Here is a 19460-nt window from a genome sequence, read left to right as displayed (position 1 = left end):
GTTTTATATAGAATACTGGCTGTGCTAATTCTGGGTGTAGCCACATCAGTCTTCAATCTATTTTAGCCACTGAAATAGACAGAGAGTAAAACCAAACAGTAGTCACCACTATGATCTATCAAGACATTTCATAAAAGCCTGGAATTGTACTGAACTTCATTATCAACTGATTCATAAAATGTTCATATCAACCAATGGGTATATTTTTAAGGGTTTTTTTGAAAGTTTCTTTGCATGCATATTTATACAGATATATGTCATAGAATTAAGTAAAATCAATGAGTTGCAACTAGAAGTATCTTTTAACCTTTTTTTTTCTAGTGTTACATGTCTAGAAATCCAGGGCACTTGACAAATAATTTTGTGGAGAAACACCGGGAGACTCGTAGTAATATCAATGAAGTTGTTGTTGTAATGAAGTCATGAATATTACCATTATTTTTTGTCTTATTTTGCTCAAAAGAACATTTGGTTATAATTTTAATATATGCTCATGATAATGTAACCTAAATGTATTAGCTGGAACAAAAATGATAATACCTGGGTGCCATCCTAAAGTGAGTTTGCCCATGAACTCTGAAAATTTTCTTTAGCTTTGTAGCATTAAACAAGGATGAAGGAGATATCTGCACATATGTGTGTGTACATATATATGTGCATGCATATATTTGTTTCATAATTTCCATAATAAATAAACAAAAAACAAGATAGATTCACCAATTGTATTATAAATATACTTCATTAATTTATTTAGAAAATATTTGAACTAATTGAAACTCCTCTCTGAAATTATTCAAAGAACTTGAGGGTTCATTATGTCCATTGTTGTGAGCACTGCCAATGATTTGCTTCTATCTGAATGAGAAGCAAGGTATTTATAGACCCTCCTAATAGCAATGATATGCACACATACTAGGCATGGCAGCAAGGGTGTTGAATTTGGAATTTGTGAGGCCCCCTTGGCAACTCTGTCATAATCTTTCTAAGATTATTAATTCTATCTTTAGCAGCTTTCTCTTGCAGAACTTGAACTCATATTTTCTCAACCCACTTTCATAGATGAATCTTGTCCCCTGGGATTCACCTACTGGGTGTCTGAGCACTTGTGCTAGATTTTCTGCTGTGAGGCTCCCTCCTTAGATCTACTGGAGCCCTGTCTCCTGCAGGTGCCAAGCAGGGTCATGCTCTTTGCCTCAGGGTCCCTGGCTGCTAAGCAGCATCATGGCCCAGGGTGAATGCAGCAGCAGAGGCTTGCATTTTTATCATCTTTGCTTCCGACTACAAAAAGCTAGATGGTGTACTCTAAAAGAAACTTTTCCTTTGCTTTTCTTATCATGTCTTTTTTTCATATTGGGAGGCATTTTTCTTCTTTGTGAGCCACGATCTTTGCCCATCCATGTATGACCTGAGTCGTTGTCGTAGGAAAAAAATCCCAAGACCACAAGTCAGTTTGTTTTGGCTAACTTGTTGAATATAGATAAGATGACTTTAGACCTAATGAAGGTGAAAATGTTGTTCCATTAATGAAATACACAGTAATGTTTACCCTTGTTTTGGAATAGAATATCCTGGTGACATATTCTTAAATACCTACCTCTATCTGACGGTGCCAAAATTGGTTATCCAAAATACCAGTTATTTCATAGTTTACATGCTATTCTCTGTTTTACCTGCCAGGTTATTTCTGACCCAATCAAACATAACACATAACACACAACGCTGCTTAGTAGGTGATATTATTTTGTGTTTGGTTATGATCAATGTTTATTAACATTTTTCCATCTTTGATAGTTATTTTTTCTCTTGCTGATATCTTAAATGAACTCCAGAGACACCATTTTCTAAGGAGAGTCAAATCTTAGTTAGATAGCTCTTCAAATATATACAAGAAGCGGTGAGGACACACAACTTAATTACCTGAGTCTCAACTTATTTGTCTATGGCAAAGGTGTTTTGAAAATGAAGTGAGGTGACATATATAAGAATGGAGAATGAAAGGTGCTGTATATTCAATGCCTATTCAATGTAAATTCTCATTTTTATTGCTTTAGTAAACCCCCACACCCTCATCTTCTAATTCTCTTTAATTATATGCAGTATACATTTGTACTGTTTTGATCGTATGGACATATTTTGACTTTCTTCCTACATACAACAAACCTTGGGCAGAGGCATTATTGTTTATGTATTTGTATGTTTATGAAAATATGCTGACCCCCAGCTTAAGAAGGATCAAGTGTATCCTAAGAACACATTCATAACAGACAATACCCCAGCCCACAGAGTCCCAAAGGAGATTAAAATATAAGCTTTTTAAATGGCACAAGACATTATTGTATTAAAGTATTCTTTCCTTCCAATAGGATATTAATCTACAGAAAAACCTAGGTTATAGAATATTTAATAAATATTGAGGTAAAATTTGTGGGGTTTACTAAAACTTTACTCAAATTCTGGTTGAGTAAAGAGGACAGAAGTTTGAAGTAGTAGAAGCCCAGGCAGTATGTTGGGTCCATTATTTTAAGTGTACATACCTACATGGCATAGTCAATATAAAATAAAATCTATGAGACATTTTCAAATTTCTGGTGTCCTACACTAGAGAAAACTTTCAATTCTTTTCTTGGAAAAATACGAATTTATACTTAGTTTTAAGACACTTTGAAATATGTTATCCCCTTTGATTTCAATAATAATCCATAGCAAAGTGAAGTGTTTTTAGTCACATTTAATAAATGATAAACTTGAGTTTTGGTGTGATTATATTGATCATACTTATCAATTAAGAAAAAATAAAAGATTTGAAATTGAGTCTGTGTATTTTTGCTAATCTATATTCATTGGTTTCGAAGAGAAAATTTACATAATCAGTTTTGCTAGTGTATTGAAATCAAAAGTAATTTTTATTTCTTTAAAAAGCTAACGATAACCAACCATTCCTCAGAATGTACAACAGCGTAGCTTAGATTGTAAGTGACTCACTTTTTGTACCTTGACATAATTAGAGGTGTTAGGTCCCTTGTTCAGTTTGAAGTTCCAAAGACTGGTTGAGTAAAGAGAACAGCACACTACAGTAGTGGAAGCCTAGGCAGCTCTTTCTGTAGCTCTGGAAACTGTCTGAAAGATGTCCATGGATACAAGTATCAATGTTTATGGAAGCACATGTTATGCTCCAAAGACATTTTTAAGGTTACTTTTTAAAAACCTATTTGCTGTATATCCTGAACAATTGATAGGAAAGTGTCCTTCCCTTTCTCTCATACAAAATGTTGGTCTCTCTGTTTTCTCTCTGAGGCCATTCTGCATGAAGTCCTTACCCTCTTCAGAGCTGTGTGTTGAGGTCACCTTTTTCTTTGACTTAAGTCTGTCTCCTGGATGATACATTTCTTCTTTCCTATCCCATCTGTCACCTCCTTCTTCTCATGCTAAACTACCATCCCCTCCTATCAGGAGGCTTTCACAATTCTCATATCTATTGAAAGTTTGGCTCCTCTCTATACCTAAATGTCATTGTCAAATTTCCTTTGCTTAAAAAGATTAGATAGATAGATAGATAGATAGATAGATAGATAGATAGATAGATAGACAGATGATAGATGATAGATAGATAGATAGATAGACAGATGATAGATGATAGATAGATAGATAGATAGATAGATAGATAGATAGATAGATAGATAGATAGATAGATAGATAGATATCACACTGTCATTGTTCTTTAATGTCATCTTGTCATCTTCATGGAATTTATCAAAACACATGTTTGTGTTTCACCCCATCTGCAACTGGTGATGCTGACAATCTGGCTTCAATATGGAAACGGATATTTGCAACTCACATGCAGATTCTCAAGTCAAGAACAATCATAAACCTTTAGCCTTTTAAGATTTTAGTAGCTATAAATGTTATTCAAAATTTTCTTTCACAGTTTATTTTTTATTTTTATACATAAACATGCAATTGATTTTTTTCAGATTCTTCTCAATGTGTACAACATCATGGAACTAATTTCCAAACTTATTTGTTTCTTTTTTTTTTTTTTTTGAAAATCCCATGATCTTCATTATCCTATTACCCATGGCTTCCATTAATATATATTCCATCACTCTCGATTCCCCAGTTCCAGGACTTTTGCACAAAAATTTCTTTCATCTGTTTGCTTTTTTTTTTTTTTTTTTTTTTAGTTTTTCTTTAAGGGATTTGTTGATTTCTTCCAATTTTTGTTTGTCTTTTCCTCCATTTTTTTGAGGGAATTTTTCATTTCTTCTTGAAGGGCCTCAAACATTCTCCTAAAGTTATTTTTTAGGTCATTTTCTTCTTTGTCATCTATATTTGAAGTTCAAGTCTTGCTGTTGTAGAGTCACTAGTTTTTATTCATGTCATGTTGCTCTTTGTGGTATTGAGTGTGTTCTTATTTTGACTACCTGATTTTTTCCTCTGATTAGTGTAGTTGTGTCTGTGTCTCTGGTGATCAGTCTTCCAGGTGTTAGTGGATCCAAGGCTAAGATGGTTGCTCCTCGTGGTACAGTCAGGGCCATACTTCCAATTATCCCAGAGGTTACTCAGTGTTCCTGGAAGTTAATCAGCATTCCTGGGTGTTGCTCTGCAATACAGGGGTTGTTCAGGCCTGTTCCCATGGAGGTTGCTTGCTTGGGCCTGCTCCCATGGAGGTTGCTGCCTTGGGCTTGCTGAGGTGGAGGTCACTGGCTTGGGCCTGCTACCTCAGAAATTGCTGATTCACGCCTGTTTATCCAGCATACACTATTCAATTTCTGACAACTTTTATGTATCCTAATGTGTTCAAAATCAATCCATGTTGTAGCATGTATCAATATTATATTCTCTGTACAGAAATTGTTATTTCACTTCATAGTCTATATTTTATGTATCCATTAATGAACTGATGAAAAATTGAGTAGTTATGTTTTGACATTTTTATAAAGTTGTTACATAAATTTATAAACAACTGTTGGTGGGCATGTTGGTTTTCATTTGTCTTGGGTATGAAATTATAATGAAATTAGTTAGCATGTGGTAATCCCAAACTTAACACTTGTGGGATGGCTTTTTTCTTATTAAATTTACTTTTTAAATTGATATATAAAAAACATAATTTTTGTTCTGGTGGTACCATTAGATGTTTTCTGGCATGTCGACTTTGTATAATGTTTAAATATGGCTTAATCTCCTCATTTATATTTTCTTTATTTTGAAACAGGTAAAATCTTTTTTCTTTTTTTCACTTTTGCAGTGTATAGCACATTACTGTTACCCATAGTTCTTTGTCATAAAAAAATTAAATCAGAACCTCTAACTGACAACTTTGACTTATATCTGTTGATCAGTTTCTCTCATTCCCTCACTTTGTCCAATGCTTCCTGTCTCTGGGAAACACCATTCTACTCTCAAATTTTTTGAGATTATAACTTTTAACTTTGACACATGAATACGAATATGCAATGCATGTCTTTCTGTAGGCTAGTTTATTTCATTTAACACAGTAGGTTTCTTCCAGTATGCTCCTTTTTATAATTCTGTAGTTCTTTATATAAATATTTTCTGTTTGTTCATTAATTCATGAGCATTTCTATTGTTTCCATACCATGGCTTGTATGAATACTGTTGCAATAACTATGCCGTATCAGAGGTCTTCACTGAAATTGCTTCCTTAGGAAATCCAGTTAATTTTACTTTTTTTTTTTTAATTTTTCAGTGACCTTCAGTCTGTGTTCCATAATGACTAACTTACACTCAGGAGCTCCAGAGGCGCATTCGGTTAGCACGTGGTACTTATATGACTAACTTACATTCTTCCAAAATTACACTCCTGTTTCCATGGTTCAATATCTCTGTCAGCAATTGCTATATTTTTGTCCTTTTGAAAATGCTTTTCATGCTAAAAGTAATGCCTCGCTGTAACTAGCTTTGATTTTCCAGATGAATGATATTTACCATTTTCTCAACTATTTGTTTTCCATTCTTGTGCTATATTTTAAAATATATTGTCTTTTTTGGTTGTTCAATTCTTAATTAAGTCACTCTTCCCTGTTCTATGATGTGTCACAAACCAATTGCCTATAAATATGTTGGTGTCTCCCACTAAGCTCAGCACTCTGAACTGTTGTGTAGGCTTTAACATCCGTCACTACATTCACCTCATAATTCACTGACTCTCTTTTTCATCTTCTCTCAACATAGTCCTTGACTGGGCCTTTCTCTTTCTTCATCTCCTTCATCAGAGACCTAAACAATTTCTTTAAATACCCATCTTTCTCCTAATACAGTCAGTTATTCCTGGCCACTGCAAACTTAGAGTTTCCCAGAGAAATAAAACACCACCATTCCCTCTCTACAATCCACTTCTTTCTTCAACCTTTTCCTATCTGGCTGTTGATCTCCTACCCAGATACAAACTTTGCAGTTTGGAGTCATTACTAACTTCTTGCCCTTCACCCTATAGCCACGTATTTAGTCCAGTTAGTTTTACGTTCATGGTATCTTTTGTGATTCCTATTTTTAATTAACATTGCTTGTGACCTTTCCACATCCAACAAGATATCCTTTTTCAAACAATAATGTCTTAAAAAAAAAAAGAAACAATGTCACATGGCCTCTGTCTCTACAAGTCTTCAGGGCTTGGTCCTTGATGTGACTAATGGTAAATATGTAAATTTTAATAGTAACTAAAATTGTGTCTTTTATGATTCAAAATATTTTTTCCCAATATATCTGGAATTGTCCTCTTAAATTGACAAGAAAAATCCAGAAAAAGATTATTCAAATAATAGCTTACATTCATAATCTTACAGCATGCATTTCAGGTAATACATACTATGAGGCACTTAATCTTCAATCAACATCCAAATAAGAAGATACTGGGGCTGGAGAGATTTCTCAGTGCTTAAGAGCACCAGCTGCTGGTTTGACTCCCAGGACCCATGAGCTGGCTTGTATTCATCTGGAATTCCACTTTTCGGGGGCGGTGGTGGATCTGTCACACTCTACTGGCCTTTACAGGACCAAGCATGCATGTTGTGCACAGACATACCCATAGACAAAACAGTCACACAGTCGTTTTTAATTTTGAAGACATGTTGTTATCCCCACAATGTAAAGGTACTAAAATATATTGAAAATAAAAAATAAATTCAACAAATTCAAAATATGCTTGAAAATACAATAAAATATTTTATCATACAGAAAATAATGACTAAGAAAACACAAGTAGACCACTGATTTCTGGAGCATGTACTATGTAAAAGGGATGTTGAAGAATTGTAATTTTAGTAAAACTGGTTGTAATTTATTATTACCTTTCATATTTGAGCGTTTTAAAGTTAGCAGAACTCCTTTATACGTGAATGGTTCATAGTTAGTAGTATTGAGATTAATATGAGTGTGACACTGTGCGACCCATGAATGATTCATTGCCATTGACAACACAAGAGTGAAGAAAGGAGAGTGTGTAGCATGCCACTTGATACTATTTCTGGCAGCCGATTGAATTCCAGCTCACAGAAGTTTCAGTCACTTCAAACTGAGTGTGTGATTCCAGATTAGAGAGAACTAAACCCATCTCAGACTTTTTTTCCCATTTCATAATAATGGGAAGATTTTAAAGCTGTGTTATATAGCACACTGAATGTTGAGTTTGGGCAGGACTCATGAGGGCTTCATTTTTATTTCTGAAGATGAATTTGTGGATCCAAGGCATTGCCTTGATTGTCTGTCCAGTGAATCTTCAAAACCAAAAAGACCTGGTATCTGATTGGTAAACAGGAAACTTGACAAAATGTTACTTATTCTTACTTTGTCTACAAATTAAGTTATTTTTGCTTTACAATTTTTTCTCCATTGCACAATATGAATGCAATATATTCACACATTTAGCTTCTAACTTTGTACAAATGTACTGTAGAAAATAATTATTTCAAAAATATTTTAATAATTATCTTTTTTCGAGAAAACTTAGCCTAATTATATATCAGGAATGATCAAATGAGGGGTCAATAGCTACAGATGCATAATTTCACTCTGATAGATTGCTGTTTGAAAATAGGTTATGACAATTAGATGATTAATCATCTTCTATTAAATAACGCTATGAGACTCCAGATCACATTTATCAGTCTATTCTCTTTAGTGTGAACGTAACAGGAAGACAGACAAAACAGAATAGAGATTTATATTCTTTGATAAATAATCTAAGTATACTTTTAATCAACTACAGTTGGAAAAATAGCCAGAAAATGAAATTCTGTTTGGAGACATTTTACGTTCTGTGTTCAGAATAGAGTGTTAAATGCACAATGTGTTAAAAAATTAAAAGATGGGACTTTGATGAGTGAAAGTCTGGATGCTCTGCTGGCTGAGGTTTTTGTTGGGGGCGGGGGGCGGCTGTTTATCTGCAAAGTCTACAACCCTTGTCAGTATACTGGGGAGTGCCTGTGTAAACATTCTTGCTTTGCCTGCTCCACGTAGTCAGTTCTTGTATCGTATTTCTTCTGACCTCGCTATCTGAAACCAATTACAGGAGATCCATTTGGACTGTTTCTATTTTCATAAGAAGCCTAGGCAGGAGTGTTTTTCTCAGAGATGAATATCAACATCAAATATGCTTCTGAGTGCTTTGTTATTTATGTTTCAGAGAGATTTTGTAGCCTTCAGCTCTCAAGAATGTGTCACGCTGTGCTGTTTATACATTGAAGATATTAATGGGCATAGATGTCATTTTTCATTTTAATGTCTCAAATGCAACAGGCTGATAGGTTAAGCATTCCTATTTTTATGGGGAGGGATATGAATGATGTCTATTTTCCACCAAATGTACATATATATTTACTTATGGGAAAAGAGTCAGTTATAAACCATAGAATACTCAACATTTAGGTTTTCTGGCTATCTCTAAACTGTGCTCAAATAATTTTATTTCTATTAAGAATTTTCAGCTTTGAAAGGAAGGAAGGAAGGAAGGAAGGAAGGAAGAAAGAAAGAAAGAAAGAAAGAAAGAAAGAAAGAAAGAAAGAAAGAAAAGAAAACGTGACAAAGTTTTCTAACACTTCACAGAGCTTGTTCCTCTTAAATTAATTTTCACAGTGACCTATTCCATAGAATTACATTTTGTGAGGCTCGTCACAACATGAGGTTAATACCAAGTGAGACAAGTGACATGCATGAACTTTGCTCCATTTACAAAAGTTTAGCTTACTTAAAATTGTGCAATAATAGAGTTGATGTTTTCAATAAATATTTTAAAGAACAAAATGAAGTCAGTTCTAGAAGATGTGTTTCTTACACCTTCATTGCTCCCAAAAGTTTAACTTGAATTTATTTATAAATATTTTTATTATTTTCTCAAAATATTTCATCTTATTCCATTTTCAGAGTATCCTCTCTTAATTCTCTGTAGCCTTCCTAATATTAGCTAATTTTATTAAATAATGCACATCCTTAATTCAAAACCAGTGTGCTTTTGGAACTCAAACTCAGTCTGGTTGCCTTCCTGATAGTTCTCTTACTTATTCAAAAAGGGTTCAGTCTTTATTTTTAAAAAAATGTAAACAAGCTTTGGGTTTCCGTTACAAATTAATTCTAGAGAAAAGATGAGCATATGGATACTATATGGACCTTAAGCTTCATAAAGATAACTGGCATTTACCTTTTCTATTCATCAAAATTTAATGAGCATGTGATTTTTCAAATTAATAATTTGTGTAATTCAACACAATCCCTTATATTAATGAAAGTGTTTTACTTCATAACCTTTCATTTTTTGACTAGTGACTATAATAAATTGAAAAGGTCAGGCAAATGTCTCTGTGCAATTGTTTGTTGAAATTTAGTCCTAAAAAACTATCAAGAATTTTGGGAATAAAAATGTCATATGGTACATTAAGCTTGAATGCAAAATGTCAGGAATTTCTACTTTGGGGCTTAAAACATATGGATGCTTGAGACTGTTTTTTGTTATTCCACTTCTTACATTTATACAGCAATTGTTACCACTCCCCAAAACATGTGGCGATAGATAAGTGACTCTCATTTTTCATAAACACTTGTATTGGAAGATGATTCTCAAGCATTTTAAAGATACTCTAAGTACATATGTAATATAAAGTACTGAAGAAGCATTCTTTAACCAGCTCTCCTGTTAAATATTATTATTACTCCCTTACCAGGAATGAGGGTGTGTGTCTCTGTCTAGTCACACTTTCATGAACAGAGGTTCTAGTACATCCAAGTGTCTAGTATTTTTCTATAGCACTGGGGTTCACATATGACAATGATTAACTGCTGGTGTTGAGAAGAAGAGGTACATTCAGAAATGCCGGAAAAGTAAGCCCTAAGCTTGGGAACCAGATGAGTAACTGACTGGACTCTCCTACATCCTTGAGACATTAGTCTAGTGACTAGGGAGTTGATTCTTCAGTTACTTGACAACAAAACAAAAAATCTAAAGATGACATATGCTAAGATATTGTCTAGCTCTAAAATTTTGATATTGTGCTAGTAATGACTGACCTGGTGATCAGGATATTATAAAAGTTTAAAGATCTATTAGGTTTCAATGGAGTATGTATGAAATGCAACATTGTTTATATATAAGTATGCCTTCCTTCTGTGACACTTATTATGTTACCTTGAAAACTCAAGTATAAAAGGATTATAATGTGTTTCTTCCACGTTCTGGAAAAAAAATGCAGTTGTTATCTTTACAAGTGAACGTAATTCATTATAGTATCAGATATTCTCTTTTCCTAGAATTTTGTTCATTGTTAATTAGAGATTGATATCTTAGACAGAATAGAGATGATATGGGACAATGAAATGCATTCTGTCCTGGAAGCCAGGTGACCTTGAATATAACATTCATAAATAGTTTCATGGTCTTAAAAAAAGTAAATGACAACCCTAGACCTTATTGTTCACCCATTTATTAAAATGAGGGAATCATATTTTATGACTTCTATGATTGCTTTTACTGTGGATCATTATTGTTCCAGGATTCTAAACAGTTGTGATTAGAATAGTCTAAAAACAAAAACATTTTACACAAACAAGTATGTTGTTGTTTTTATAATATGGGATATATATATGTTATATATAAATACATATTTATGTTATATCTATTATATATATGGGAGAAAGAACTCAAAGGGGAAATTATGTGGAAAGTAATTGATTTCTTTTACATAAGTATAGTTCAAGCCACACTATAGTAGTATAGTTGAAAGTTGCCTCTCATAGCTATATTTTAGGTCAGAATTGAAAGGGGAAATGTATATTATAAAATATTGAATGGAAAATTTCAGTGAGTTTTATGACAATAAGATAATTATGGAATGAATCTTTAGTTTATCCTCATATTGAACTGTGCAAGAAGTTACCTGAACTCACTCATGTGCCATCCTTAGTAATACTTAGTTTGACTTATAATTACTTGAAAAGCTTTTTTTTCTTTTTTTGTTTGTTTTTTTTAAGCACACAGACGCTCAAAAAGAAAAATCCTCACTATGTGGAAGTGTGCTTCCACATGCAAAAGCAGTGCATACAAAGGTGCTAGATCCTGTGATGGGAAGACAAATCAGTGTTGTTAGGAGAAGGTGCTAGCACATCCAGCTTGTTTACTCTGGCCTCTGTGTCTGCCTGCCTTCTCAGAACACTTGCTTGGAGCCAGACTGTAGCAGCCCTTTCTCTGTCTTTTCATAATTGATCAGGGGATGACTGCTTTCCCTGAGGGTTAAGACATGGCAACTTTTTCTGTTTGCTCAGCATCTCAATGCAGTAGTTCAAACATTGTTCACACCAGCTGGCGTGTAAAGCCATATGCACATCTTGTCAAAGCAACTGTTGTCATGGATACTAGAAACTCACTCCAAAACCAGATCATTGATCCCAATCAAAATTGTACTTTTTATCAGCTGAGAATCTTAATTATTATAGAAGAATATTGATCTGTGTTTTCCCACAATGGGAAAAAATATCCTGGATTCAAAAACAGTGAATAGCAATGTCAGACAACGACTTAGTTTTATATATCGAAAAATTTCATCAGTCCGGTTCATGGAACTCAGGATAAAATGAAATTTTAAATAGGAGGTCTGAAGAACTTAAAAAAAAAATACTGGTTTAATAGTGCTAACCCTTTAAGTAATGTAAAATGTATTTGGTTTCTGATACTAGTTTATGTAAATTCATATAGTCTGTTCACCAACCTGTCCCTTCTCTAAGAAAAGGCATGCTTACATTACTTTCTATGTTTTTTTTTTTTTCTGAGTAGATAAGAGAACACAAAAATAAATGAAAACATCTTCTGTTTTGATTGGTATTCTGTCATACACAGAAACAAACCTGATTGGTTGAGTGGTAATTTCTTTGTTCTCTGATTTTACTAAGAATGCAAATGAAACCCACTCAATTTTATTTGGCATTAAAACTGCTCTGTATTTTGTCAAAGGAAAGGGTTTTTCCCCTTGAATTGTAAGTACAAAAAAAAGTGTTTTTAATCTTAGTGAAAATCCTTATTAATTCACTTTCAAGATAATCTGATGTTGATTTGTCAAATTTAATTACAGCTTCCGGTAACACTTGAAGTCTGCTGCTTTGGCTTCAAAATTGTAATATGAAAATGCAAATTGAATGATAATTTGAAAGGGAGTGGGCATTTTAGGAACACTCAGAGATAAGTTCTGTGGGAATGAGGTTATTGATGCAGTTTGTGATTTTCTCTTCTTGAAGCACTTTCAACAAATTAGATTTATGTCCTGCAGGGTTACATGCATCTGCATGAGTTTGAAGCAATGTGTATAGGTATGTTTTGTAAAGTTTTTCAAACATATCAGTAAAAAAAGGAATAATGGTGTAAAGAAGGTTAATTGTCCTCACTTATATTCAGTAAGGACAAGCCATTCCACGTTTTAAAAAATATTTAGCTGTTTTCTCTTTTTTTATTTTCAGGCTCTCCAGGCAGCAAGACAACTTCTGTTACAGCAGCAAACAAGTGGGCTGAAATCTCCTAAGAGCAGTGACAAACAGAGGCCATTGCAGGTTAGTAACGCTTGCCATCCTTGAGACATAGCCTTAATGATGTTCACAACAATGACAGATGTGCAAAGCACATTCTATTTCTTAAATAAATTACAGCATTTGCATATATATATAGTTACTTCCAAAAGAGAATTTATGGAATCTTTGTAAAGGGGGATTTACAAATACTGTTAGGAATTCAAAAAGTTCCCAACTTCATTCTTTGCCAAAAAAAAAAAAAAAAAAAAAAAAGTAGGAATTTGGTACATATAAGCATAAAATATTTTGTGAAAATTTTTTTGTGGACTTTAACAGAATTTCACTCATTAATTAATTAAAATGTGAATATTAAGCAAAATCATAGTAAAACGTTGTGTGAGAAGCGACAAATGCATAAATCCTAGCTGATTTCAAAAAAAAAAAAAAATCCGTGAGGTTGCCAAGAACCTGTTACCGTTGTTACAGTGAACAAACACATCCTAGAGTTTGTTGTCCTTCCTTACTATTTGTTCTGTGAAACTGATGTTTGCATTCATGCTAAAAAAAAAAGTTTGTGTTACAATAACCATTGTGTTTATTCATAGTCTCTTTAACCAAGATATATGGAATATTTCCTTGAGGGAAAGTACTTTAAAGTATATTCTCAGGTTGTCTAGTAAATGCAATGTGGACTTGGGGAACCATCTCTCACGATGATACAGACATCTCTCACAATGTTACAGACATCTCTCAGAATGATTTTCAGAGATTTTGAAAAAAAATAAGTGATAATTTCTCCTGAAGCATTTTTGTATACATTGTGTTTAACACGAAAAGCTTTATTGTTGGTTAAGCAGTCATTTTGTGTACATTTATTTAAGCAAGATGTTCTCTTTTTATTGGCTTTGACTACTTTCAAATTCACATGTAGAGGTTATCATCTAGTTCTTATGTGATGGTATTCTGTAGCATAGATTCTATTAAAGAAAATTATAGACTGTTGATCTCCAGATGCCAGAAATATCTTGTTACTATGAAAATAAATTAATAGGCCCTAAACAAAGTTGAGATAAAAACACATTTTCTTTGGAACAGGGTCCTTTGTTGCAGGAGAAGAAAGATAAGAGTACAAGGAACTCAAAGTGTCTAAAAGCCACATCTCTGTGATGACTGTAAAAGCAAAAACGTTTCATGGAAACTTCCAGTATTTAAGATCCTTTTCAACGTTTTCTTTTTAAAATAATTCCATAGTATGTTGTTTTAATTAATGAGGAATCCTGGGGAGGACATTTCCTTATCATCTATCATATTTCTGTCCCATTGATAGTAACGAGTTTAACACTGACTCCTAGAGGCTCTCAGTGACAGCCAATGGAGCCCAGACCTCTAGAATGGCTACAGGGTAGAAATTTCACTTTCTTTCTTTGTGTGGAAAACATAATTTTGATGTTGACAGCATAAGTCAAAGATTAGAAAGAAGTTATTATTTCAAAAGTCAGACAAGACTATCACTTATTTTATACTTTATATTTTTGTTTTTTTTTTCTTGCTGATTTTTTTTTATTAATTAATTAATTTAATTATTAAAGATTTCTGCCTCTTCCCCGCCACCACCTCCCATTCCCTCCCCCTCCCCCAATCAAGTCTTCCTTCCTCCTCAGCCCAAAGAGTAAGCAGGTTTCTCTGCCCTGTGGGAGGTCCAAGGACCACCCACCTCCATCCAGGTCTATTAAGGTGAGCATCCAAACTACCTGGGCTAGACAACAGAGAAGATTTGGAGTTGCCTCTTCCTCTTCAAAGTTCAGTCAGTAGATGCGTCTTCCTTGCAGGGTATTAGGATGTCTGTGGAACCAACAGCTTGGTTGTGTGTGTGTGTGTGTGTGTTTTTTCTGTCCTTGTTAAACTACACGTCAGTATTTGATACTCTGATTAACTAAAATATATATGAATTTTTATTTAAATTATTCACTTGTACAATGTAATATTGGTGGCTCTGAAATAAGAATTTGTGTGTGTGTCAACTGTTACATAAATCAGTTCTGAAAAGAAATTCTAAATTCCCTTGGTTCAGCATGAGAGATGTATAAAAATCGTTGTAAATGCCCTTAGCAACTTCAGCTGCTAACACACTGGATCCTCTCCTTGTGTCACCTGTATTGTGTGTTTCGTGAGCATGAGAATGTGTTCCGTTGTCTAGATGATGAGACTACAATGCTTTAGTATCATGTGTAACTGTAATGGGATCATTACGTAAAATGTCACAGGAATGAGAAGTCATTTTTATGAATGAGAAATTAGAACTAATGAAGACTTACTTTCCCCAAAAAAATATGCACTGTAATTAATACAATGCGAAACTGAAATTTTAATATTTCATGGTACTTGATAAGCTTAGCAGTTGTAGACATGAGGAGATTGTATTGTATGTCTAATCAGAACGTGGCAGTATTCACACTCGCTCATACATCTCTTTTCAAACAGAGATATTAGTCAATGCTCATCTTGGCCTCTGCAAATATTATTAACATCAATTGTATTTGTTTTTAAAACTGGAATGTATTTGCTAGAATTTTTAATCATGTGATATGAAATTAATATTTTAAGTGTCTGTATATGACTTTCTCCTAGTCTTGTTTTTCTCCTAATAACTTAGAATTTAACAAAACTTTTTCCATGTAGTTGATATCTGTCATATTTTAAGTTTCTCACTGTTAATTGAAAAAGCTGAACACTTGCAAGGTATGGTATTTGATGCCCCCCAACACAGCTTTCTGCCATGTCAGGCATGATGCCTTAGAGGACCAGAATAGATGCTTTTTATTATTATTTAAAATTTAATTTTCAAGCAGATTCTTTAAAAAGTTTGAAATAAAATACAGCTCTAATAACAATTCTTTGATGGCTCAAGTCACAAGAACAGTAAACAGTGACTTGTTTAACTTTCACATGAATTTATTTATGTCTTAAAAAGTGGGGCCACATTTGAAATGTGGCATGATACAATCAGTTTTTGTCACAACAGTATTTATATTCTGCTTCCTTTCATCTACGTTTTCCCATTTCTATGATACAGGTGGCATCGATATTAGCATGTGTACTGCAAAGGAAACAAACGCTATCTTGCCTGACCATCTTCATTAGCAGTTTTAGTTGTGACCTCGGTTTCACTTATAACTATCTGAATGCTTATATTTAAAGTATATTTACACATTCTAGCCGTTATATAATGCACTAATTAAGTAGGTCCAGGCAGTGAGCGTATCAGTTACAGAGATACTGACAGGTAACTTACAAACATTGGGGTGCACCAAGCCGCTGAAGTTCACCTGAGCGGTTCCACATGGCTCTTCTTCACATGTTTCCTACCCCACAGGAAGCAGTTTGACTCAACAGCGAACATGGCCTCTCTTTCACGCATGCTGTATTTGTTGTCACGGCTGCCATTGCCTATACATGACACACTTATGGCGATCCCTACTGAGGACACTTAGTCAACAAAAAGATTTAATGCTTTCAGTTTCATGAAACTAATTTTTACATGCGGAGGAATAAACACACACGCATACGCACACAGCATTCATACACATGCACACTTCAACAATCTGAAACTTTGTTTTTGTAAAATACATTATCAATAACCGATGACATATTTAGTTAACTCAGTTTAGATCTGGAAACCGGCCGCATTATTGTTCTTGTTACATTTACAGCCACGAGACAGACTTGTGGTTCTCCAACAGCTGTGCAGTGCAGAGACGTAAATTTAAGGTAAATGCCATTGCTTTGCTATCTCAGATGAATATCAGTATACAACTTTGTAATCATGCCTTCACTGAAGGTTCATATCTCATATAAAATATCTGTGCTCAGTAGGTGATTAAAATTTGTTGTAATAGGAGCGGTGGGCTCCGTTCCTGCCCAGCTCCACACGGCTAGCTTTACCAGAAATAATTACACGGAAACTGTATTCTTTTAAACACTTCTTGGCCCATTAGTTCTAGCCTCTTATTGGCTAATTCTCACATATTTGATTAACCCATTTCTAATAATCTGTGTAGCACCACGAGCAGGTGGCTTACCAGGGAGGATCTTAACCTGCATCTGTGTCCAGCGGGAGAATCATGGCGACTGCCTGACTCTGCTTTCTTTCTCCCAGAATTCTGTTCTGTCTACTCCGCCTACCTAATTTTCTGTCCTATTAAAGGGTCAAGGCAGTTTCTTTATTAACCAATGAAATCAACACATAATAGAAGACTCTCCCACATCAAAATTACTAATTTTTCTAAGTATGTCTTAAGAATTGCAAAAGTAGATTAGTTGAAAGCAAAAGTGAATTAGACAGAGTAATCTTATTCTGACTTTGCCGTAAAATCATTATATAAATGTGAAGATGTCTCATAACATCCTTAAAGACATTGGGTAGATTAGCTAATTCTAATGTGCCATGATTAAAGATATGTTTTGTTTTTGAATAAAGTGATGGCATTCTAAGTTTTTTTTTTACTCTGATCCTTTCAAGAACCAAAGCATCTGCATGGTAGCATCACTTAGCCAGAAAATGCTTTGGAGTCAAATAATTAAATCCAGTGTGTTAGGGAGTTATTTTTCCAATAAGATGTTTACCAACATTCAAGGGCATTTTATCTCACTAAAGGACAGACAATGATACTAGAAATTACATATAACTACACAAAAATTATATTATTCTGTATATTTTTGCAACCTACATTTATATGTTGTGATATAGTGCAGTTTTGCATCATTTATCCCTTGCTCTTATCCCTCACATCAAAAAATGGTAAAACTAACATCAGCAGCTAAATTGCATTCTGCAATCAACTACTGAGTAATTCAATTATCAGGACTAAGACTGAAATGTTATTTTAAAATTAATAATATCCTTTGGGGAAAATACTAACTTTATGGGATACAGAACTAGATGTGGCCAAGTATATTTTAGGAAATTACAAAATTCTACTGATGTATTAATAAGACATGAAATTAAACATTTTTAACTTTAGTTCTAGTTGTAGAATTTTGGAATATTTTCCCAAATAAACAGAATTATATGAAAATTTTTATATAGATTTCAATAGAGAAAATTATTGTATTGTGGGAAACATGAAAAATAAATTTAGTCAGTTTTTCCCTAATGTATCTTCATCTCGACAAAATATGCAGTGAGCCAGATACATTGCATCTTGATCTTAAAGTGATTAAAGGTTTAACTTATGCACACTCTAGATCATGTCTTGTGTTATCTTGATTTTCACACTAGTAGAAAATATTTCTTAAAGGCAGCCTGAAGAGGCAGGTCTAAGTTAAAACCATTCTTTAACTAGCATGCTGTTTCCACTGGTGGACAGCTGCTTGAATCTGGCCTCCTATAGAAAAATATCTGGGAGTACCTAGCCTATCATTTCAAAGTGCGTTTGTGTGGAAAACTTCCCAAAAGTCCAGTCATGACACGAAGAAGGAGTAGCAGGTTTCTGTCTCTAATCTGGCTCTCACATATAAGACTTTGGTTATTTAACTCGTTGGAAATTAAAATCCTACAAAATTGTTGCATGAAATAGAAAGAATACTATATATCATGTATAGCATAAATCTTTAGGCAATAAGTTAATAATTCATCATCGTTACAATAGACTCCAGGACCTTACTAGTTAATTCACATCTAGGACATATGGACTATAGTTCAGTTTTTTTCATTTTCTTTTCACCATTCCAAACTAGTCTAAAAGCCACTGTGAATGTTTAGGTGACTACAGGGGATGTCTTCTGCTACAGGCTCTCCAGGTTAGTGTGTTTCACATTCACGGAGTACAACTGTAGTTAGTATTTTCTCTTCTACTCGACTGCCCTGTAGTAGCAAGAACTAGTAGTTAATGTTGGTTGTCAACTTGACAGGCTCTAGAATCGCCTAGTGGGCAGATTGCCAGAAATACCTTTGAGAGATTATTTAATTAGGTTAGCCTTTGGACATACTTGTGAGGAACTGTATGGGCTTGGGACTAGATTTGCAAATAAAGGAGAAAGGTATCTAATCACTAGCATTGATAGTCTCTACTGCCCAACTGGACACAATATGCCCATCCTCTTCAACCTGTTGCCATGCCTACCCTGCCATGGTGGAAGTGTGAATCAAAACAAATGCTCCCCTTAAGATGCTTCTGTCAGAGTTCTTTATCACAAAAGAGGAAAGGAGCCAGCAGATGAACCATGAATTTTCTGCTCAAGTCTACTGTGTGGCTTGGTCCTTGCATAAAATGCCATCAGTGAGCATGTGGTGAAAGCATTCATGCAGAGTGGTTTATTCAGTACAGGTGGCTATTATGTCACCACTCCTCAGGGACTTATGATGCAGTTGAGGTTGGATTAAGACTCATACCCAAAACACTAGACTTTGGGCTAGAATGAATAAGCACAAAAATAAGCACTTCAAAAAAGAAATT

General features: G+C 34.2%; 1 protein-coding gene across 5 annotated transcripts in view; it reads left to right on the top strand.

The window, feature by feature from the left end:
• Positions 1-19460, top strand: part of Foxp2 (forkhead box P2) — a 343109-nt gene that overhangs the window by 177645 nt on the left and 146004 nt on the right. For 4 of the 5 annotated variants that reach the window (XM_057765108.1, XM_057765099.1, XM_057765132.1 and 1 more), the window contains exon 3: positions 12958-13047. The exons of the other annotated variant lie outside the window; for it this stretch is intronic. In XM_057765108.1, coding sequence (XP_057621091.1) covers positions 12958-13047 — 90 coding nt within the window. The remainder of the gene's footprint in view (positions 1-12957; positions 13048-19460) is intronic. 5 annotated transcript variants of the gene reach the window in all.

This window comes from Chionomys nivalis, chromosome 1, assembly GCF_950005125.1.
Source record: "Chionomys nivalis chromosome 1, mChiNiv1.1, whole genome shotgun sequence".
NCBI classification, from domain to species: Eukaryota; Metazoa; Chordata; class Mammalia; order Rodentia; family Cricetidae; genus Chionomys; species Chionomys nivalis.
Note: the sequence above shows the minus strand (reverse complement) of the source record. Positions and strands in the feature narration are given on the sequence as shown.